This window comes from Salvia miltiorrhiza, chromosome 7 (assembly GCF_028751815.1).
Source record: "Salvia miltiorrhiza cultivar Shanhuang (shh) chromosome 7, IMPLAD_Smil_shh, whole genome shotgun sequence".
Lineage (NCBI taxonomy): Eukaryota > Viridiplantae > Streptophyta > Magnoliopsida > Lamiales > Lamiaceae > Salvia > Salvia miltiorrhiza.
The window spans coordinates 46788968-46813793 of NC_080393.1; the positions used below are offsets into that span (position 1 = coordinate 46788968).

Below are 24826 nucleotides of genomic sequence, written 5' to 3' on the forward strand. Positions count from 1 at the left end.
AGGTCTCTATGAATGTCTTGAAAAAGATTAAGTTAATTGAGAGGTTGGCCACGATTGGAACGAGACTATTCGATATTTGTCTCAATCAACTTAATCTTGCAGTAATGATCTGTCTCATTTGTGAACTTCATAGTGAATTCAAAATGAACAATAGGACAGTGACAACACTGCCATGAGTTTCATGACATGTTAAGAACGATTTTGAATCGTCTTCCACTAAGGACAAATAAGTTCTTATGATTAATGCTTCTGCCAATTCTAACCCAAAAAGAAAGAAAATGTAGAAGAAGGATCAAAGAACTAAATTTTGCATCCTAAGGTGGAAACCAAGAGAAGCAGAAGTTACCCAAAGATGAAATACTTTTTGTCAAGAAAAGGACACTGTAAGGGATACTGCTTGATGTTCAAAACATTGGATGTTTTGATAGCAGGATTTGGTATATTTTTCATTGAGGTGAACATGTAACAACTCATACTCCTGGGTATTAGATACGAGTTATAGTTCACACATTTGTTAAAATGTGTACTGTCTAACTAAAAACAAGAGAGTGAGACCAAAGAAATATGGCTTGCGCATTTGTTTTGAGCAATAGTTGCTGCTAAATGCATAAGGTCTTATGGATTTGATCTATCTTTGGGTTTGTGGACATGTTAGATTGTTATTTTGTTCTTGGAATAACGAGGAATATAATTTCCATTCTCATGTTAGACATTGAAGTTTTTCTTTCCATTTTGCTTATAGAATTTATTCTACTTTGCTTAATGGAGATGAAAATATTTCACTTGAGAATACTTTATATTTGCTCAATGCGAACAAAATATCCCCAGTGTGTAAAATAAACTATCACAAGCAATGCGAATAGTCCGACTTAACTTTGGCATGTAGGCTTGGTCACTTAATGAGAAATGAATGACAAGATCGAGAAGGTTAGACTATCTCACACTTTTTGACGTAAAGTCTTAAAGTGCTTGTGAAATCACATCTCAAGGTTAAAATGACCAACGAGCCACTTTCTAGGAAAAGAATACAAGCTAAAGAAGTACTTAAGTTGATTCACATATTGATATGTGGACCGTTTCCAACTAAAGCACAAAGTGGATTTTCGTACTTCACAACTTTCACAGACGATTTCTTAAGGTATGGAAATGTGTGTCTTATGAAACACAAATCAGAAACTTTGAGAAATCTATGGAGTTTAAGTTAGAAGTCAAGAAACAACTTGGAGAAGTATTTAATCTCTAAGATTAGATCGAGAAAGAAGTACTTAAACCATGTGTTCGTCGATTGCTTGAAGTCATATGGAATCCATCCACAATGGACTCCTCTAGGGATACCTTATTTGAGTTGGGTATCCGAAAGGAGAAATCGAACTTTATTAGATATGGTTCTATCCATAATGAACTTCTCAAAACTTCCGGTGCATCTTTGGGACCATGCCTTGTTTATTATTGCTTATATTATGAACCAAGTTCCACTTGAATTAGTTGAGTAAATATCATATGATTGTGGTATTGAAAGAAGCATAGTTTTACACATATGTGAACCTTGGGTTACACTACATATGTAGAGAAAATGCTCACTGATTAGTTGGAATCAAAAGTGAGAAGTGTTACTTTGTGGGACATCCGAAGAAAACACGATAATACTATTATTTTCTTGGAAAATATAAGTTCTCAGTTTTAGGAATGCGATGTTTCTTGAAAAGACTTGGTCTATAGGGAACAAGATCGTTATGACTTAGATCTTAATAAGATTTGAGAGCCACAAAGTCAACATGGAGGAAGAAAACTTGTTAGACGGTCTAAACAAGGATTTAGTGGGAGCTGTTCATGATCTCATTGGTATTGATGCACTACTTAGAGCGTCATCTACATCCAATAAGACCAGTATTGAAGATTTTGCAGAAATGCAAGATTCTTCAATACGGGGGGGGGGGGGAGAGATATGACATTGGATGTCGAAGATTCTTCATCATGATATAGCGGATCAACTTTCTCAAGTTCAGAATAACGAAGAGCCTGCACAAATGCAACGTCGTATAAGTTTTAGAGAACGTAAACCAGTCAAAGAATTAATCTATTGGTCTAAGGTCAATACGAGAAAGAATTTAAAACTGGTAATGATCTTAGAATTTATGCGAAACTATGATAGTCATAGATTCTTAGAAGTGGCAAGAAGCCATAAAATCTGAATGGACCGGTTAGATCATAAATAAGATATCATTTGGGGTAATACCTAATTGATGCTAATGATAATGTGCAAACCTGCAAGGTAAGGTTAGCAGCAAAAGATTATAGTCAGTGCGAAAGCATTGATTATGATCTTTTCGTCAATCGCAAAAGTCAAGTCCATTAAGATTTTACTTGTTGTTATGGAACTAAAACAAGCTTCTAGAATATGGAACAAATATTTTGACAAAGAAATCAAATCGTTTGATTTTGGTCAAAAGCAAAGAAAGTATTGTGTTTATAGGAAACACAAGAATGAGAACACAATTTTCATCATCATTTATTTATGACGTATTGAAAATGAAAATTATTGTACTCATGATGTAATCCATGAAAGACTAGTTGTTAATTTCCTTCAAGGTGAAGGATTTGAGTAAAGCCTATTATATCCTTGGGATCAAGATCTATTGAGTTTGAGCTATAATAGATTGTTAGGCTATCAAAATCCACTTACATAGACAAGGTGCAAAGGCGATACTCCATGAAGAAGTTCGAAAGGACATCTACCGATGGAATATGGCATCTATTTGTCAAGGAAGGATTGTCCTTCTAATGACAATGAGATTTAATGCAGAAAGAATGATCCTAACGCTAGGGCAATAGGATGGTCATGAATGTCATGATTTTCATTACACAGGGTGTAGTGTGTGTGCTTAGCATCGTTGACAGATTTTAAGAGATATTAGAAACAAGAGATTATGTTAGAGCAATTGGATATCTAATCCTTTTTGACCAATTATTATGCATTGTGAATCATAACAAACACTTTGAGTGTTTGGGCATTGGATATCTTCGAGGCTGGCTTTAGTCAGTGGGAGTAAAAGTAATATGTCTAGAAATAATCTGTGTTGAGACTTATTACTTGATCACATTTATGACATTTGATGTCACTAATGGCATTATGCATTTATTTGATTGAATACTTTGATTATTTGTTTTCATTCAATTAAATGTTCCCATGAGTTTATATTGTTGCTAATTTAGTGGGAGGTTAGCAATAGAGTATAGCTCTTAAAGCGCCCCAATTAAGGATCATCAAGATTGGGATATTGATGATATGTTATAAGTTGGCATGCGATCTGTATCACATTCTTAGATAATTGGTGAAGTATAATCGAACGTGACTCAACCTAGAACACCTCTAGTTTGACTTGCAATAGAACAAGGACATCCTAGTGATGGTAAGTTGAACTAGAGGTGTTCTAGGTTGAGTCAAATTTTGGCGCCGTTGCCGGGGAAGATTTTAGGCGTTTTAATTGTGTTGCTTTTACTTGCTTTATTTAAATTTCTGTTTTTTTTTTGTTTTTACTTTTCTTTTCCTCCCACCGGGTGCGTTTAATCCGTATGTTAAGTGTTGTGTATGCAGGGACGCCGTAGTCTAAAAAGAAAACTAACTTCCCCGCTGGATAACACTCGCACACATACCAGAGCAGACGTGTTATACTCTGACTCTGATTCTGAGACGCACTCTGAAGCCGGCTCTGCCTCTGACCGAGTAGAGCAGGACACAAACAAAGAAGAGATGGCTCAGAACATGGAGTACATGGGAGATTTCACCCGGCCCGTCATCGGAGACACCAACACTTCGGCTATTGTGCTTCCCACCGCCGTCAGAAATTACAATCTAAAGCCGAATGATTCAAGTCTTTTACCTCTGTTCCATGGGATACCGAGTGAAGATGCCCTACAATTCATCCGTGATTTTTGCACACAAGTTCAAACCATTCCATTGCTGAATCTCACGGAGGACCAACTTAAGCTCAAGTGCTTCCCCTATGCACTTAAAGATCGGGCGAGAACATGGATGCTAACTCTTCCGCCCAACTCTATCACCACTTGGGGAGAAGCTTGTGAGAAATTCATGCTAAAATACTATCCCAGCCACAAAACTCAGGAGCTAAGGTCGCAAATCATGGAATTCACCCAAGGAATGGACGAGCCCTTTCATGAAGCTTGGGAAAGATTCCAAGAACTCCTCCGCCAGTGCCCGCAACATCAATTTCCCAATGTGATGTTGATGCAATTTTTCTACGATGGGTTAGTGCAAACTGCCCAATTCATGGTGGACAGCACTGCAGGAGGTAACATAGCTCGGAAGACTGCAGCAGAACTGAAGGAGATATTCAAGACCTTAGCCGAGAGCTCCCAGCAGAAATCAATCCGTGGAAAGAAAGTTGAGGCTAGCGCTGTGACGAACCAGTATGAGCTGCAAAAGCAATTAGCATCAATCATGCGCGAAGTACAGCAGCTCAAGATGAGCCATACGGAAGCTGCACCTGTCCTTGCGCAGAGCATAAATTATAATCAAAGCAATGGTGGATGGAGAGGTCAGCACCAAGGGAATTTTCAGCAAATTCCAACGCAAAAACAATATCTGGAGGATACGTTGCAAGCTTTTATGGAGGTTAGCAAGCAGAGCATGGAGTCTCAGGCTGCCACTATTAAACGCCTTGAGACCACCGTAGGGCAACTGTCGGGCGCGCTGGACCAGCTACAGCAGCAGCAGAGCCAAACTCATCAAGCGCTAGCTCTGGCAAGGATGCCAGAGCAGACTAGGCTGCCAGCTCTGGCTTGGCAGCCAGAGCAGAGGAGAGAGCCAGCTCTGACTTGGCAGCCAGAGCAGAGGAGAAGGATGACAGCGCAGAGGAGAGCGCCGGAGTTGATAAGGCCAGAGCAGAAACTTCATAAATCAAGTACGCCATATCAACCACCGAAGCCCAGCCCGCCTCTGCCACCTTCAATTGTTGATCCAACCCAACCATTGCCAAAGAAAGAGGATCCAGGGAGTTTCATTATTGGTATTGGTTTGGGTCGAGCTGGAGAATTCACGGGCATGTTAGACTTGGGGACGGTAGTCAATTTGATGCCGTATGCTATTTTTCAGAAATTGGGCAGGAAGGAAGAGGAGCTTAAAAGCACGAAAATTAGACTTCAACTAGCTGATGGGGCATATTGTAGCACTCGTGGTATTTTAAAAGATGTTGAAGTCATGGTGAGAGGAATCACGGTGCTTGCCGATTTCGTGGTGCTCGAGGCAGGGCATGGCATTATAGGAAAGAATGGGCAACTTGTTCTACTTGGTCGGCCTTTTATGGCTACTACCCAGACGCGCATTGATGTGGGTTCTGGAACTTTGAGCATGGCCGGGTCTGGTAGATCGGTAACATTCTCCGTTTTTAATAAAAAGCCTATTATTTCTAACTCTTCAATGCATATCTGTTCTCTTGTGGAGATTGCTGACCAGGAGGAAGAAGTAGAAATTTTCAGAGCAAACTGTCTTTCACCATCTATGCCTATTCCGCCAGCGCTGATTATTCCATCTATGCCGATTCCGCCAGCGCTGACTATTCCAGCTCTGCCGCTGGAGGACAGAGCAGAAATTCTTCGAACAGCTCTGAACAGCGCCCCAGCTCAGAACAGCATGCGCTAGAATTCTGCTAAGGAGAAACTGATGTGCACCAGCCCGGAAGAGGATAAAATTATACAAAATTTTCTTGATAATTTGCAGGATGAGGAGGCCATTGAAGATCAATTTTTGGCCAAGCTTCCACTCGACGTTCATGCCGTTCATGAGGTACCAACTACCGTGAAAGAGGATGCAACTGTTGAGGAAGAACGGGCCGATGTGCTGCCGTGCAAGGATAATGTCGTGCTAAGAGTGCAGAGTGCACCACCTTTGGAAGAGAAGAAAGAGGAGAGATCTCGACATAACTCTTGGTTCGAGAGAATGATGAATGTGATGAGCTCTGCCTGCTCACTAAGAGGACCCGCAGCTGAACTGGAGGATGATGTGCTTTCACGAGGACTAAGTCAGCTGACGTTTCATAGCGATTTTGGTTAAGGGATCCTCTACGTCGGGCTGGCGACTCTAACTCTAGCGCTTGGTGGGAGGCAACCCACCGTTGGTTTGTTTATGTTTTTCTTGTTTTGTTTTTCTTGTTCTTTTCTTGTTTTTCGTTGTTTGTTTTGTGTTTTTCCTAAGCTTCGGTTGCTTTGCGGATACTATGATTCTGGAGGTTTTCATGTTTTCCGCGCTGCTCTGCCAGCGCTGACCTGATTCAGCGTGGCCACTTTCTACTCTGCAGCGCTGCAACTCTCCACTCTGCCACAGACCGCAAATTCCCCTCTTCACCACCTTTCACGATGCTTCAGTTTTCCCATGCCAATAATCAGGGACGTTTTCTCCTCTATTCTTATTTCTTTTCTGCCCTGAGGACATGGCATGCTTTAAGTGTGGGGGGTGTTTTATTGCGTTTATGCTTTCAATTGGGCGAGATTAGTCTTTCTATGCTTAGTTTTTGGTCTCGAATCTTGCTAATTTTTATGAATTTGTGGAAGAGTAGAAGGTTTTCGATGAGAATTTCGGGTTTGTGAATGAATGGTGGTTATTCTTGTTTTACTTTTGATATATGTTTCTTGATTGTGCAAAGAATTAAGAGTTTTGTTGCCACATTTTTGTAAGTAAGTAAAACGTGATTTGTCCGGTAGATGCTAGAAGGAGTGTTGTCATTGTGATTGCCTACGATCGTATCTTATCTGTGAAATGTGAAAAATGTTGGACGAATTGCCAACTTCAAAATTGCCAGCTCTGAAACGTCTGGCCTGTTCTGAAATGTGATAGCTCTGAGTCTTTGCTCCTCTAGTCTAACTATGAGCATGGGAAACCACGTGAAAAGACTTTGGATTACATCCAAATGGTTTTTATTTCACGAATTATGGCTCAACTGTCGAAAATCTTAAGCACACAAAGTGTGAAAAATGGTGATATTGATTATAAAAGTGATCACATTAGGGAATTCACTTCTAGCGGAGAATTGGGTCTGATCGAATTGCTTACATTACTCTTTTGTTGCTTCTTAAACTTTGAGTTACTTGCATGATCGAGAGATGTGTGTTGATTGTAAAATTTTGAATTGACTTTGAGAATGTTTGGATGGAAATTAGCATTGTTGAAATCAATCTCTTCCTATGATTCATATGGATTTTGCTTGAGGACAAGCAAAAGGCTAAGTGTGGGGGGGGTTGATTTATGCTTAATTATTCTAAATTTTGAGGTTTGCATGTGTATATTTTAAGTTAAATCTTCTGGAAATTGGTGCGTTTTATGGTGTATTTTATGCTTTGCAGGAGATTTAGGATTTCGAGATGAAGAGTGCAAATTTTGGAGAGTTTGGGCTAAGAAGTACGCTTTTGTGCATACTCTGGCATGTCAGAGAAGCGAAGCCCCGCATGCCAGAGCAGCGAAATGGGAAGCCAGAGAAATGCTCCAGAGCCAGAGCAGCGGAACCAAGCTAGGCCAGAGAAGTCAATCTCCAGTGCAGCGAAGTCAATCTCCAGGCCAGAGGAATCATACGCGCCAGAGGAATCCTATTCGCCAGAGAAACCAATAGTCAGATGAACCGAATGTCAGAGCAGAGAAATCTTATCCCAGAGCAGAGAAATCAAAGGTCAGACCAGAGGAATGAAAGTCTCGCCAGAGAAATCAACATATCAGAGCAGAGGAATCACTAGTCAGAGCGGAAGCCGTTCCGCTGGCGAGAGCTCCGAATTCGGCCAGAATGGAGATGACTTGTAGAGCGCGTCACAGCTGGACTTACCTTCCTTTGCACGATTCTATTCATTTTAGAGTCCGGCTTTGCATGGCAACTTCCATGGTGATCCCTAGGGATTTGAAGTCTATAAATAGGGCCATACTTTTCATTGTAAAAAATATCAATCCCTTGCCCTAGTTTTAGACGCCATCTTTGAGATCTGTTGGCATCCGAAGCTTAGGTTTATTGCTTTCATAGTTCTAGTTTCGATTTCTGTTTTAGTTAGTTTAATATAGTTCTTTTAATTCATGTTTTAGATTAGTTCCCGTTTAGAGTTGTAATTACGTGACAGACTACTTCTCGAGACGATTTACGGTATTTCTTTAATCAAGTTTATTTATTTGCTTTTACTTATGCTTTCTTTAAATTCTGCAAATTTACTTATGCGTTTTTATGATGCTTTCTTTAAATTATGCAATTTAGTTTCTGCCTAGTTAGATTAGATTAGAAGGTTTTAATTAAAGTTATTTAAATTCAATTTGCCTAGTTAATTCCTTTACTTTAAGTTCATTCAATTCTTGCCTAGGGTTTAATAGTTTAATTCGCCTAGATAATTTTAAGATTAAGTTTTTAGTTAAGTTTAAATTACAAGCATTAGTTAATAATTCTTTTTTGCCTAGTTAAGTTTAAATTCATGTTAATTTACTTTTCATGTTTTAGTTTAAAAATCTTAAATTTACAGCTTTCTTGTGACATAATTAAAAGCCCTTAAAGATCTTCCTTGAGAGATGACACTGGGTCAACTTACCATCACTAGGATGTCCTTGTTCTATTGCAAGTCAAACTAGAGGTGTTCTAGGTTGAGTCAAATTTTGGCGCCGTTGCCGGGGAGATTGACTTCTCTGGCCTGGCTTGGTTCCGCTGCTCTGGCTCTGGAGCATTTCTCTGGCTTCCCATTTCGCTGCTCTGGCATGCGGGGCTTCGCTTCTCTGACATGCCAGAGTATGCACAAAAGCGTACTTCTTAGCCTAAACTCTCCAAAATTTGCACTCTTCATCTCGAAATCCTAAATCTCCTGCAAAGCATAAAATATACCATAAAACGCACCAATTTCCAGAAGATTTAACTTAAAATATACACATGCAAACCTCAAAATTTAGAACAATTAAGCATAAATCAGAACGGATACAGATTTAATCAGTGATTTGTTATAGAATTACGAATTATACCTAGTGTTGTTTGGAAAAGCGAGAGAGAAAAGCAAAGTTGAGAGCACGAAAATCTGATTGCTGTAGTGTTGCCAGTGAAGTAAGCGTAAATTACAAAGGGTGTATGCATGGCTATTTATAGATTATAAGTTAAGGGTAAAATAATAAATTCAGTGCTAAAATATGCGCCTCGCATGGTCGAGGGCATAGTAGTAAATTTGCTCCCAAGCGAGAGACTTCTCCGCTCTTTTGGTGATTTCTCTGGCGGAGGCCATTCCTCTGACACGGGCCACTTCTCTAGCGGGTGTGGCTTCTCTGACAGAGGCCATTTCTCTGGCGGGTATGGCTTCTCTGACGGAAGCCATTTCTCTGGTAAGGCTCATTTATTTGACGACACCCATTCCTCTGGAAAAGTCCGTTCCTCTGATAAAGCTCATTCCCTTGCTCTGCATATATTACTCCTCATCAGCTACTCCCCCTTCTGGTCTGACTAGTTCGCTCTGGAGCAGAGTAATCTAGTCAGAGCTCTTGCCCGTGTGACTGACGTCATCCACATTAAATGCCCGCCCCCTTTATAATGTACTTTCCCGTATTTCGAGGTTACCTTTTAACCTTTGCGTCCCTTCGTCTCTCCGTAAAAATCCTTGACCGTCGATTATTTTCTCAATGCCACGTGTCGCCCATCCCTCTAGTTAGTGGTTGCCCGCGTACGTTATACCTAGGCGATTCAAATCCTTACTATTCATCTTCTCCATTTTTACTCTTCGTAATTTTCTCTCGATTTCCGGCGATCCTCTCCCTGTTCCGGCGTATTTCTTGCAACCCTTCCGCTCCAGTTCCTTCCGTCGACCCTAAAGAGTTTTTGACTTAGGTAAATCGCGTATCCTCTTCTCCCGGTACTTGTTTTTAGCGTAGAGTGTTTTCTGAATTTGTTGGTGCTCTGATTGAGTGTGAAAACCCTAGGATTTTTTGAATTTTTATGATCATGGCCTCTACCTCCGGCGCCCAACCTGACTTCTCCCCCTCCCCTTCTCCCTCTCCTCTAGCTTCTCCAACTTCTTCTACCCCTGTTTCTAACCCTAGTCCGCCCCAGGATTCCCCAGCCTCGTCTGAGCCTCTCCCTTCTACTCCCAAATCACCCAAGACTATTCCTCCGTCCCGCTTAGGTGTTGCGGAGATGCAGAAGATGTTTGACAAGTGCCAACGTCCGGAGGGCTTGACTTTTGAGCCCTATTCCAAGGCCTCCGAGCCTTTCACCGAACTACACATGAATAAAATCCCCCTCTTTCGAGCCCAAGTCGAAGCTGGTTTAAGGCTTCCACCTCCTGCCCTTCTAGTACAAGTCTGCAATCATTTCCGCATCCCCTTCTTCCAAGTGGCCCCTTCCGCTCTCCGGAGGTTGTTTGCTTTCCATATCCTCTGTACAGCCCATGGTATTCAGGACACCGCTACATTATTCCTTCAAACCCAAACCCTTAGGTGGCAGGGCCACCCTTCGTATAGTTTTGTTGCCCGCAAAACCTACCCCACCACTTTCCTTCGTTCCCTCAACTCCCACGACAAAGGCTTCAAAGCCTTTTATTGTTTTGTGAAAACCAACCAGGGTTCCTGGCGTCAATTTGATGCTCAGGAGCTGCTATGGCATGAGTCTCGGACTAGCTATAAGCCTCCTACTCTGGGAAAGCCCACCAATTTTGAACTAGGTGTAATAGGCTTCCTTAACACCATGAATAGGGAGGATCCTCTTCCCTGTAAGGAGCTGGCTGAGAGTAATTCGGCCTTAGCTGCCACCGGCTTGTTTCCCCTGTTTCCCCGCCGCTCTATAGGTAAAATTAGGTGTTAGTAGATATGCACAAATTACTTGTTACCTTGCTTTTGTTGATAAAGCCATGTTTGTTTGCAGGGATGTCGTGGAGGAATAAGTGCCGAGCCACGCTCCTGTCTAATCGTCCTTCTGGCGATGAGGGGCAAGGCTCTGAGCAGCCCACAGATCCTGGGCTAGACATCTCCCGGATGGTGCTTGATGCTCCTGCGGAGGCTACGCCCGCGCAGCGCTTCCCCCCTGGCAAGGGGAAAAATATGGAAGTGCTGACCCTGTTCAGCCCCGACAGCCAGGGGGCTGGTGGCTCTGGCTCTGGCGGAGCCGGCAGAGAATCCACTATTCCTGTGGTGGATGTGGATGACGATGTTCCCATCTCCGCCTTGGTCCGGGACATCCCGACTCCCGCTTCCCGTCAAGTCCAACAAAAAAGGAAGGCCGCCGTTCAGGCCCTTGCGGAGAAAAGACGCAAAAAGGGCTCGGACAAGGCCAGCAAATTCATGGACCCGGAAGCTGGGTCAACAGGTGCAGCGGAGACAATCTCCATGGATGCTGAAGGAGGCAAGGCGCTGGCCTTGCCCGCAGGGGAGTCAGAGGCTTCTGGCTCCAAGCCAATCTCGGCTCTGAAGGGGCGAGACTTCGTCCACGCCTTGCTTTCCCATATCCACCCTAAGGATAAGGAGGCAACAGGCAAGCTGAAACGGGCGGTGTTGGCTAACCAGCTCAGCCAGTTGGCTCTTCAGGTACCCTGCATTTGTTATCATGTTTAAATGATTTTATTACTAACCTCTCGTTTTCTCTGCCCTGACATTTTCCCTTCATTTCTCTCCAGCTGGAGTCCCGGGTGGGGGAGGCCATCCAGTGCATCGATGACTATGATGCACTGGAGAAGGACCTTGAAAAGGAAAGGGAGAGGATAGCACAGCGCGACGAGGAGGTCACAGGCACAGTAGAGCGGTACAGCAAGGCCGAGGCAGACGTGGCCGAGTTGCAAGCCCAACTTGCCCAGGCGGATGTGGAGAAAGCTTCTCTAGCCTCTGAGCTAGAGAGGGCTAAAAAGGAGGGCTACGATAACCTCGCCAAGTTTCGGGCGAGGTACGATGAGGAGTATAAAGAGGCCAAACGTGGCTGGAGGAGAGCCTGTGAGGGCGCTCAGAACCGGGGTTACGCTCTGGGGGCTCGGGACCAGCGCCTGGAGTTCTTCCTGTCTCCCCAAGGCCAACAATTCCTGGGTATGATGCTGGAGGGTACTTTGGCGACCTTTCAGCGGACTCCGGATTACCTGGAAGGATTTGGCTCCATCTTCGCCCATGTAATAAAGCAGACCGCGACGAAGGCGGCGGAGATGGTATGTGCGTCCGCGGAGCAGGTCGCTGCCCTGGACATGGAGGCCTTGATGAACAACATCAAGGACGAGGACCTGAACGCGCTGTTGGGGATCACTGCTGAGTCCCCAAAGAAGCCTGAGTGGTGGTACCCTATTTTGGAGAAAGCCCTCCCCCAATTTGCTTTTGGGGTCTGCTCTGAACCGGCGCCTGCTTCTCCCGTATATCGGCCTCCCTTCTGCGCCTCTCTGGTGAAGTTCGTGAACCAGCTGAGGGGTCAGGCTGGTGACAGCTCTTTGGGGTTCTCGCAATTCAGCATGGAGCCTCCTCTTCCTTCTGGCTTCCAGGCCTCAGCCTTTGAAGATCCGGCCTCCCTCTCTGCTGCGGTGGATCAACTCTATGCCCTGTACAAGGATGAAACAAAATATGCACAGGAGGCATTGAAGTTGTTAGACATGGAAGCTTGTCTCCCCACGGTAAAGGACTCTGGCACGTTGCCAGTGTTTGAGGCAGAGGGGCCCTCTGGCGAGGCCTCTGATGTTGTTGCTCCGGTTGCGGCGCCTCCTCCTACCGCTGCTGCTCCCGAATCTGCTACCCCCGCTCCTCCCTCTTAGCCGCCTCCGCTTTTCCTTTCCCTTGCTGTTCAAAAATTTTTGTAATCTTGATTTTGTAAATACTTAATGTTGTTTTGATCATAATGTACAACTTTGCCGCTTTGGCGCTATTAATGGATTTTCTTCATGACTTCTGTCTCATTCTAATTTTTGCTCTAGCTTTGCATCAATCTCTCATCCGCACTGTTTTATTGTTACTGTTGATGTGAGCTTGTACTTTGAAACTTCAGGATGTGACCAATGTTTTTGTCATATAGAGTAGAATTTTTTATTTTTGTTGAAGTGTTGATGATTCCTCTGAGTGGTTCTTCTGCCTCTGACCAAGCTAGTAGCTCCGTTTTGCTGGAATGTTCGTGATTTCTCTGACTCTTTCCCTTAATGGTTTCTCTGGCTCTTCCCACGGGGATTTCTCTGACTTCTCCTTCGGAGATTTCTCTGACTTTTCCCTCGGGGATTTCTGTGGCTCTTCTTTCGAAGATTTCTCTGACTTCTCCTTCGGAGGTTTCTCTGTCTTCTCCTTCGAAGATTTCTTTGTTGCCTCCCTTTGAGTCCTCCCTCTGCTGCATTCCTCTGCTGCTTCCCTTTGAGTCATCCCTCTGCTGCATTCCGCTGCTGCTTTCCTCCTTGCTGACTGGAACACTCTGCGCGGAGCATGGAAGACCCGGAGGGTGCAACCAACTTTCGTGGCTTACGATTAAATAGTAACCCTCTGCACGGAGCATGGAAGACCCGGGGGGTGCAACCAACTTTCGCGGCTTACTATTAAGAGAACACCCTGCACGGAGCATGGAAAGCCCGGGGGAGCGCAACCAACTTTCGTGGCTTATGGTTAAGAGAACACCCTGCACGGAGCATGGAAGGCCCGGGGGGCGCAACTAACTTTCGTGGCTTACGGTTAAGAGAACACCCTGCACGGAGCATGGAAGGCCCCGGGGGCGCAACCAACTTTCGTGGCTTACGGTTAACAGAACACCATGCACGGAGCATGGAAGGCCCGGGGGGCGCAACCAACTTTCGTGGCTTACGGTTAAGAGAACACCCTGCACGGAGCATGGAAGGCCCGGGGAGCGCAACCAACTTTCGTGGCTTACGGTTAAGAGAACACCCTGCACGGAGCATGGAAGGCCCATGGGGCGCAACCAACTTTCGTGGCTTACGGTTAAGAGAACACCCTGCATGGAGCATGGAAGGCCCGGGGGACGCAACCAACTTTCGTAGCTTACGGTTAAGAGAACACCCTGCACGGAGCATGGAAGGCCCGGGGGGCGCAACCAACTTTCGTGGCTTACGGTTAAGAGAACACCCTGCACGGAGCATGGAAGGCCCGGAGGGCGCAACCAACTTTTGTGGCTTACGGTTAAGAGAACACCCTGCACAGAGCATGGAAGGCCCGGGGGCGCAACCAACTTTCGTGGCTTACGGTTAAATAGTAACCCTCTGCGCGGAGCATGGAAGACCCGGGGGGTGCGACCAACTTTCGCGGCTTACGATTCAAGTGATTCCTCTGCTCTGCCCTCGGCCCTGCCTTTGGTGTTTGTTTTTCCCTTATCTTGCTAAGTAGCAATTTGAATTTGTGAATTGTAGATTGTGGGTATATACCCTACTCCCCCCTCTGGTGACATGTGCAATGCTCTGCATGAACATGTTAAGTGAAATATGTAATTTGAAAAGCAATGAATTAAAGTAAATGAGTCAACACCAGGGAATTCCCTAGAACCACGTATCCGATTTTATTGATATCATGGCCCCGAACCTCGTTAAAACCCCTGTGGGGAAAAAGAGTATTCGGTCTACAATTTGATATGTCATTGAATCAAGGTTATACATAGAATTTTTTCAGAGTATTGATATTCCATGGTCTGGGGAGGGCTATGCCGTCTGGATCCGACAAAGTGTACGCTCCGCAGCCCAGGACCTCGGTGATGATGAATGGAGCCTCCCAATTAGGCTCAAACTTGCCCACTGGCTTCAGTGCATCGGCCCTCTTGAGGACTAGATCGCCCTTGGCTAGCTTCCTTGCTCTGACCCGTTTGTCGTATCCCGCCTTGATGATGCTTTTGTACTTCGCTGCTCTGACTTGGGCTTTGTCCCTCTGTGCTTCCACAAGGTCAAGTTCTGTTCTTCGGAGTTCGGAATTTTGCTCTGTGTCGTAGGTGGTGATGCGGTATGACTCCAGTTTGGCCTCCGCCGGTACTACTGCATTGGATCCGTATACCAGGGTGAAAGGTGCTTCTCCGGTTGTTGTCTTTGGGCTAGTTCGGTAGGCCCACAGGACAGTGTCCAACTCCTCAACCCACTTCCCTCTGCTCTGACTCAGCCGCTTCTTGATTCCCTCGCAGATTGATCTATTTGCTAATTCCACTTGCCCGTTTGCTTGTGGATGAGCTACGGACACGAAACGTTGGGCGATGTCCATTCGGTCGCAGAAATCAGCAATCCTCTGCCCTGTGAATTGGGTTCCATTGTCTAACATAATGATTCTAGGGACTCCAAATCGGTAACATATGTTTCGCTAGATGAACCGTTCCACTGTTACCTCATCAATTTTCGCCACAGCTTCAGCTTCTACCCATTTTGAAAAGTAATCCACCGCCACTATGAGAAAACACTTGCCCCTGGTGTCGTGGGCAATTTCCCGACGATGCCTATGCCCCACTTGTCAAATGGGCATGCAGCATACATGACCCCCATGGTTTCTCCTGGGACATTGATTATCCCCGCATGTCTCTGACAAGCTTCGCATTTGCGGACGAATTCCCTGGCATCCTTGTTGACGTTTGGCCAATAAAACCCTGCCCGAATGATTTTTCGTACAAGATCCATGAATCCCGTGTGCGCACCACAGCAACCTGCATGAATTTCTTTTAGTGCAAAGTCAGCTTCATCAGGAGATAAGCATTTTAATAAGGGGTGGGTAAAAGACCGCTTGTAGAGTTGGTCATTGATTAAGCGATAATTCTCGTATCGAGCCCTCTGATTAGATTCTTTGCTCAACCGTTCCCCCGTCTTAAGAAAGTGTATAATTGGGGCGCGCCAATCATCCCGGATTTCCACTGAAAAGACCTGTGAAGTCCCCATTTCTCTGGTGTCGCAGAGCAGCGTAATCTCATCATTCCATGTTTGTTCCACTGCGCTGGCCATTCGTGCCAACAAGTCTGCCTTCGTATTCTCTTCTTTGGAAATATGTTCGGTTTTAAACTCCATGAACTTTTGCTTTATTTCATTGATTTTGCAGTGATATGCTTTCATCTTGTGGTCCTTAATGTGATAACTCCCTGAGAATTGCTGAGCCACCAACTGAGAGTCAGTTCTGATTATAACACATTCAGCCCGTAATTCCGACAAGATATGGGCTCCTCTGACCACGGCCTCATATTCGGCCTCATTGTTGGACATCCTGCAAGTGAACTTGATGGCGAATTGATATATGCTCGAGCTTGGAGAGACGATGTATACCCCAATTCCGCACCCTTCTTTGGTGACTGACCCGTCCACAAAAGCAATCCAGAACTCTTGCACAGGGCGGCGAGTAGTCTCCTGGATAAAGTCTGCCAGAGCTTGTGCCTTGATAGCCATTCTTGGCTCATACTCCACGTCATACTCCCCCAATTCCACAGCCCACTTCACCATTCTCCCCGACAAATCCGGCCGCCCCAACACCTGCCTGAAAGGTAAAACAGTTCGCACCACTACCCGATGTGATAAAAAATAGGGCCTCAATTTTCGTGCCGTAACCATGACTGCCAAAGCAGCCTTTTCAATCTCGGAGTAATTCAACTCAGGGCCCTGAATGATCCTGCTGACAAAGTAAATTGGTTTTTGATGACTTCCTTCCTCTCTGATAAGCACCGAACTGACTTACTCCTTTCCCACTGCTATGTATAAGTATAATGTCTCTCCCGGGACTGGCTTAGTCAGAGTTGGGAGCTCCGCTAAGTATGCTTTAAGATCTTTAAAAGTTGTTCGACATTCCGCTGTCCACTGAAACTTAGTCCCCTTTCTTAAGATTTTGAAAAATGGCAAACTCCGTTCCGCTGATCTTGAGATGAACCTGCTCAGAGCAGTGATGCGCCCATTTAGGGTCTGTACTTCCTTGATTCCTCTGGGTGGGGTCATATCCATGATGGCCTTGACTTTATCTGTATTGACTTCGATTCCCGCGGGAGTGACTTTGTATCCCAGGAATTTTCCCGTAGTGACCCCGAAGGTACATTTCGCTGGGTTGAGCATGAGCCGGTGATTTCTGATCACCGTAAAAACCTCTTCCAGGTCAGAGACATGGTCCTCCGCTCTGACGCTGCGCACGAGCATATCATCAACATATACCGATATATTTTTGGAGAGTTGTTCCTTGAAGATTTTTTCCATCATTCTCTGGTACGTGGCCCCCGCATTTTTTAAGCCGAACGGCATACTCCTCCAACCGAAAACCCCACAGCAAATGGGAAAAGCTGTTTTAGTAATGTCCCCTCTGTTCATTTTCACCTGGTGATATCCCTGGTATGCATCCATCATGGATAATAACACACAACTCGATGTAGAATCTACAAGCTGGTCAATCCTCGGCAGAGGATAGTGGTCCTTGGGGCAGGCTGCGTTGAGATCCCTGTAATCTATACACATACGCCAAGTGTTTATTTTCTTTGCCACCATCACGGCATTCGATATCCACTCTGGATACTGTACTTTTTCTATATGGCCCGCGTCCAGCAGCCCTTGGACTTGTTCCCTGATCGCGGCATCTTTCTCGGCACTGAAATGCCTTATTCTTTGCTTTACCGGTTTGACCTTGGGATCCACGTTAAGATAATGTTTTGCCAACTTTCTGTCTATTCCCTTCAGATCGGCCGTGCTGAAGGCAAATACATCTGCATTTCTCCGCAGGCAGCTGATTAGCTCCTCTCTGGCTTGGTTGTTCATAGAAGATCCAATCTTGGTCTGGAAACCCTCTCGCCCGGGAAATAATTCTATCATGTTGCACACGTCGCTGGTGGAGACCAGGGCGGATTTCTCTGTACTATCCCGATCTTTTAGTAGTTTCGCCAACTCCTGACGCTCCTCTACTAGAGCAGTGATTTCGCCCACCTTTCCCTTTTTCCGGGTATCCGATCCCTCGTTATTCTTTCCCTTTTCTGCCCCGAGGAGTGTGTAAGCATCTGTACATGACCCCATACTTCTCCCACTCTTCCCCCTCCGATGGGAAATTTCATCTTTAGGTGGAACATGGAGATGATTGCCCTGAACGTTGTCAAGGCAAGACGGCCAAGTATCACATTGTAGGATGGTTTCGGCATATCCACTACCAGGAATCGTATTACCCTGGTCTTACTGGCATCCACATTGCCAAGACTTAACGACAACTCCACAAAACCTATCGACATGACCATTTCTCCCCCAAACCCGAATAACGGGGCATTTGTTGGTTCAATGTGGGCTTCGACTCCCATGTTCTGGAGGCACTCCAGATATAAAATGTTCACTGCACTGCCCGAATCTACGAAGACGCGATGAACAATGCAATCGGCTATGTCTACCGTGATAACCAGCGCATCGTCATACGGATACATAAGCGTTCTCAGGTCCTCTGCCCCGAAGCTGATGACCGGCTCTTTCGCCGCGCCCGTAATCTCCATCACTTGCTTGGGATAATACCTTGATTTCACTGCTCGTACAACCTGTTTCTTGGCCCTGTTGGATGTGGGTGTCCCATTTTCCCCAAAGATCATGTGTACTTCTCTTCGGTATGGGAAGAAAGGTACCCGACCCTCTGCTCCTCCTCTGCGGTTATCCCGATTTTCCTCTGGTCTTCGGTCCCGGTTATTCTCCTGGTCCTGTCGGGGCTCATTTCTTTGCTATGGCCTCGGACCCTGGCCCTCATTCCCTCGGGCTATGAACTGATGCAGATTTCCCTGGCGTACCAAAAGCTCCAGTTGATGCTTAAGGTGTCCACAGTGCTTAGTGAAGTGTCCATAAGAATTGTGGTATTCGCACAATTTGTTATTAGGGCCCTGCTGTGGCTGCCCATCCCTGTAAGTCCCCGGCGCTCTGAAGAACGGCTGGTTTTTGATCAGGTGAAAGATATCTTCCTGCGGTTTGTTCAGTGGGGTATACTCGTCAAAACGATTGACCTCATTCACAGTGCGCTGTTGGCGTGGTGGTCCCTCTGCTTGGGGAGGAGGTACCCTTGGGGGCAATCCTCTAAAGGGAGCCCGGTCTTGGTGCCTGTTGTTCCGCTCTGGTGCTTCGTCGGCCCTCTTGGCCTTATGCTTGTCATTTTCAGCTTTTCGTGCCATCCTGGCATCCTCCAACTTCAAATATCCCGGCAATCTAGCCATGATATCGTCAAAATCCTTTGCCGGTCTGATTTGTAACTCATCAAAGAAGAGTCCGGTTTTAACCCTCTAACATAAGCACAATTTTTAATTTGTGACTCCGCTTCTGGCACCTCCAGAGCAGCGAGGTTGAATCTAGCAGTGTATTCCCGGAGTGTTTCGTTTTGATCTTGTTTGATGTCCATCAAGGAAAGAGCCGACTTCCCAACCCTCCGCGAGCTCGCGAACTGCCTTAAGAAACGAGTCTGTAGATCCTCGAACGAGTGAATAGAATTTGAGGCGAGCATCCCAAACCACAACTGGGCGAGTCCAGTTAACGTGGTGGAGAATATCCGACACTTGATGCCCTCTGTGCACATGTGAAGAGTGACCAGTCTCTCAAACAGGTTGAGGTGTACCTCTGGATCGGTGGTACCATCGTAATCTAGAGAAATAGGTTTGTAACTCCTTGGTAGAGTATCCGCCAAGATATCAACGGAAAAAGGACTCTGGCAGCTGGTGGGGTGGAACCTTGTCGTCCTGGCCCTTTTGTCTTCCTTATATCTCCCATGTTCCCTCCTTTCTTTCAGCGCGTCATGGGCATGATGACGCTTGTGGGCCCTGTGTTCTTGTCTCCCACAGGAGTGCTCCTGGTCCCGTCCCTCTGACCTTCAGGTCTGAAGCGACTTTTCTGACCAGTGCGACTTCTCTGACCGGTGCGATCTCTCTGACCTTTGTACCCTGTCATCCCTCTGAGATTTCTCCCTCAAACTGTCCTCCAGATTTCTGAGTTGATGTTTCAGCTGTGACACTTGATTCTTCAGTTTTGCGGTCTCCCTTGGTCTTTCCTCCTCAAACATAGGAGTGATAGAGTGGCTGTAGGATTCGTCGACCCCTTTCCTTCTGACTCGGCTCCCCTCTGGCCTTCTCTCCAGTTACCTCTCAGCGGGGCCCTTTGGTGTTTCCCTAGGCAGCATAGCCTGCTTGTTGACGAGTGGATCGTTCACCTCCAGAGCAGCAGGAGGCGGGGCTTCAGTGCCCTGTGGGTTGATCATACCCATAGGGGGAGTTTTGGCGGGAACGGTGGACAACAGGGGAGTCCCCATCGCCTGTCGCACAGCAGCGTAGTTGAGCAGAGCCATCATCTGCTCTGTCAACACAAAGTTTAGTGGTACACCACCAGATGTGGGGACCAAGCTTGGCATGTCGGAACCTGGGGTCACCAGAGCAGATCTCTGGGTATTAACATTCTGACCCATCAACGGGGTAGCAGAGATGGCGTGAAAACCCGGCGGCATGGTGAAGACGGTGCTAGCTTGCAGACCGTTGAACAGCGAGGTAGGAACCTCAGTGGTATGAGCAGCGGTGCTAAGGACAGCGTTGTCAAACTCCTTCTCAAGAGTGCGGTGAGCATCCGAAGAACCCATAGTACCTACACAGGGAAAATGTGAGAAAATATTTTGAGAAAAAGAAACAGATCAGACCATCCGCTAATAGAGAAACACGAGATGTAGAATGCCCTGATCACTGGCACGAAGGCCATTAGGAGATCCCATGAGAAACACCCCCGCGTACTGGGAAATAAACCCAGGACACGATTTAAAACGTGAACAAAGAGAACGATGGAGATTTTCCATAGATTCGGAGTCAAACTCGTGAGAGATAACGTATTTCTCGATAAAATAACAATGAAAACCCAAAAAACACAAAAACAGAGCACCAATCAACAGATCGTTAGCGAAATACGTTAGATTCGTAAGAAAAACATGAATTATGCGAGAAAACATTATAACCACGCACAATTATCACGACTACGTAAAATAATCACAAATTAACGCCCAATCCTTAGCACCCACCACCTTCCCGACATGCACATGCAAGGAAAGTTGTAAAAAACCACAGATCTCAAAGGTTCGTAGGTAGATCCGCATGAAAAACATGAATATCGGTCCGGATTTGCTTGGGTATGTGCATTATCGGCTCAATTGGGGCCTGCGTAAGCAAATTTGATCGTAATTACGGATCTGCATGTGCAGGCGGTCGAAACTCACATCCTAGCCCAGTAGTTTCCTACAGACGGCGCCAGCTGGTGAAGTATAATCGAACGGATACAGATTTAATCGGTGATTTGTTATAGAATTACGAATTATACCTAGTGTTGTTTGGAAAAGCGAGAGAGAAAAGCAAAGTTGAGAGCACGAAAATCTGATTGTTGTAGTGTTGCCAGTGAAGTAAGCGTAAATTACAAAGGGTGTATGCATGGCTATTTATAGATTACAAGTTAAGGGTAAAATAGTAAATTCAGTGCTAAAATATGCGTCTCGCATGGTCGAGGGCATAGTAGTAAATTTACTCCCAAGCGAGAGACTTCTCCGCTCTTTTGGTGATTTCTCTGGCGGAGGCCATTCCTCTGACACGGGCCAGTTCTCTGGCGGGTGTGGCTTCTCTGACAGAGGCCATTTCTCTGGCGGGTATGGCTTCTCTGACGGAAGCCATTTCTCTGGTAAGGTTCATTTCTCTTACGACACCCATTCCTCTGGCAAAGTCCGTTCCTCTGGCGAGGTCCGTTCCTCTGATAAAGCTCATTCCCTTGCTCTGTATATATTACTCCTCATCAATAATGTAGTTGTTCTCACGACTATGAGATATTAGATACTCGTGATAGATGCATGGATACTTTAGAAAGTATTGGCATACCCTACCAATATATCATTTGTTTTGGTGTCTATGATTATTGGTGTGTGGAGATTGTGACAGTCCTTTGACTTGAGGGCAATACTTATCTTACTTATTGAATAATATACTTTGACCAAGTACAATGCTTGCACTCCAACCAAAGGGGTAGATACGGCTTGTGTTGGGTATATCGGGATATAAGGGAAGGTGGTAGTTGTGCCAAGATGGGATTCATTCCTCGATTAACATTTCGAGAAGAACACTCAGTTTCTCTATATTACTTGACCATTAAGTCACTGTCCAGTGCAATAGATATGTTCGAACTTTTGAGAGTTGAAGATGAGATAAATTGATAGAGCTATTAGAAAGACACAATGGCAAATTCTAGGCTCTATCGAGTCGTTCGTGAATGAAAGGATGTTACTATATCTTCGCATAAAGGTTTTGTTTACATAATCCACGTAAACGTTCTTCATATATCGAGTTCGCTACACAACGCAGTCTAGGAGTTTTGTGTAGACTTTAATTTGATTATCGACGATAATGGAGGCCTATTAGGTCACACTTTATGTGTATTGTTGATTCGCTCAAAGGTGCAAAGATAGTGTTTGGTATTTAATCTAATGCTAGTCCAAGTGGGAGATTGAAAGATATATGGACTAGATTATGATATATTTGATATATTCTAATAAGCTTTAATTAATTAGTAAATAGTATGACTATTGGATTAATTAATTGGAGACAAAAGAAAAAGCCCGGCCTGTTTAACCTAGGGTTTACAGGCGTGTCTTATTCCTATAAGAATAGGAATATATTTCTTTTGTCTGTGAGAAAAATATACGTGAGATACATAAAATCACAAGAGAGAAAACACTTAGAGCACTACAGAGTTCAATCGGAGATTTTCTAGCTTTCGAAGATTGAATTGTGCATCGAGAATTGTTCCTGCATCGAATCTGCAATATGCGTGGATACCATAGTAGTGGATTCAACTGCAGGAATTGCTAGAAGAATTGCTACAAGATGGTTTGCTACACAACAAGTAAGTTATTCTAACTATTGTTGTGTGTTTGTAATCTCTACACATGATTCAATTATAAATCTAGATTTTTTCCTTGACTGTTATTTCCGCTGTGTATCATTAGATGATGTCAAGGATTTCCAACAAATCATACTTCAACTCTAGTATGAAATCCCCAAATTTTCTAAACCCTAGAATTCAATACATAACTTTTCTTCAAGCTAAAATCACAAATAGATATAGAATCAAAGAATTCACCTTTTCTTTCAAATAGTACAGCTACTGCCTCAAGATTTTTCTACGATTTTCAACTTGAAGAAAGAAGGTGATGCTTCTGTTTTTGGGGGAAAGAGTCTATAGTTTTGAGAACAAGAAAAATGAGATTTCTTCAAATACCACTACACCTATTTAATTATACATCCATTCTTTATTGGGAATTGTGCAGTAAATAAAAACATTTGATACAATATATTTGAGAGTCCAATTTGGTGGCCTATTGATCGGCCCACTTGAGGGAGAAAAATATTAAATATATGTGCATACCTTATTTTATCTTAATGGAAAAATATATATACCTTAATGTATAGATAAAAGAAATTCTTCCAAAAACACACTTAGATAAATATTCTCAATAATTAAGAAATAATAATAACAATAATAAATCATCACTGTTAAAATAAGAAAGCTCATAGATAAATAATTAAATAACATCAGTCACTTCAATTAGTCGAGCGATAAGTCGACTAATAATATTTCGTATTTATCACCATTCTCATCTCTGAAAATAATAAAATAATCCCTTTAATTAGGAATTATAAACTTGCTTCCAAGAATAAAATTAATAAAGGATACAAGAATACTTAATTATTCAAATTATGCAATCACTGAATTAAAAGCTCAGGGTATTATAATGATATCTCATCTCATCTCAATGATTCTACTTCTCTTTCTTCTTTTAGATAATAGAAAATAGAAAATAATATTAATAATAACATATATACTGTAGTGAAAATACCGGGTGTTACATCGTCGGTGCAGTCAATCATATGCTTACCATTTACATTGAATCCCACACCACTAGGTTGCAACATGAGGGATAATGAATAGTAATTTTTCTTCCATGTTGTCGTCTTCGAGTTGATGTGAGGCATGCCTTTCAAATCAATTGTGGGAAATGCCTTCTTTATCGCCTCTTCCAGCTTGTTCAAGTAACCAGCGCGAAAACCGTTGTCGGATTTCCAGCCTTGGGCAACCAACTCCTTCAAGGCAGCCAATAAGACTTCTTCTTCCCCCGTTGACCAACTTCGGCGCGTCTTATCCGTCTTATTGATGCGACCACAACGTGTGAAGCCACTGCCACTGCTGCCCAGTTTACATTAACCAAATCATGACCACATTGTAAATATGCAGCTCCACTTTGGTGCAATGTACAATCAATCTCAAGAAACCAACAAAATAACCAGCCAATACTTCAACAAAGACCTCTCTTTTATGTGACGACCACACGGTCATTAGACCTCTTAATAACTCACACATATTTTATACACTGGAATTGCTCGATCAACCACACGCAAAATACAACAACAACCAGAAAAATTTCAACCATCGCCGAATATACAACGACAAACATCATATGTCGATACAACATTTACCCACAAACATTATAAGTCATCGAAAATTTCTTATATCTAAGCAAAGCAAAAGAGAAATAATACACATGTTTCACCTAATCGACGTCTATTCCATCATAAAAAAATGAGTATCTAAAACATTTACTCACCTTGAGTTGCGGAACTCATGTTGAAGGAAGCTCTCGATTCAACAGCTAATCTGCAAATGGCCTTTCAATTCCGAAATCGCCGTGCCCTAGTTTTTTGGCGCTACAAATGAGTTTATACAATTATGTTTGGCGGGTTGGTTTGCTGAGGACACGCTGGTCATTTTATTATTTGTAAAGGGGTAAATGTGGAATTGAATGGCTTAAACTACCGATTGTTATTGCCTACCAAACACCAGCTTTATTAAGCTAACTACACTTTATTATGCTACCAAACAGGAATCAAGTATCTTAATACACTCTTATCCACGAAAC

The 24826-nt window shown here is 44.2% G+C and overlaps 1 protein-coding gene and 1 long non-coding RNA gene across 2 annotated transcripts in view; both read right to left on the reverse strand.

Annotated features, from left to right (window-relative positions):
• LOC130992804 (uncharacterized) overlaps positions 1-23617 on the reverse strand; it is a 28242-nt gene extending 4625 nt beyond the window's left edge. The window contains exon 1 of the long non-coding RNA XR_009091404.1: positions 22993-23617. This is a non-coding gene — a long non-coding RNA (uncharacterized LOC130992804). The remainder of the gene's footprint in view (positions 1-22992) is intronic.
• LOC130992803 (uncharacterized) overlaps positions 1-24208 on the reverse strand; it is a 30232-nt gene extending 6024 nt beyond the window's left edge. Inside the window, exon 1 of the mRNA XM_057917553.1 lies at positions 23760-24208. Coding sequence (XP_057773536.1) covers positions 23760-23885 — 126 coding nt within the window. The 5' untranslated portion in view covers positions 23886-24208. The remainder of the gene's footprint in view (positions 1-23759) is intronic.
• Between the last annotated feature and the right edge of the window lie 618 nt (positions 24209-24826).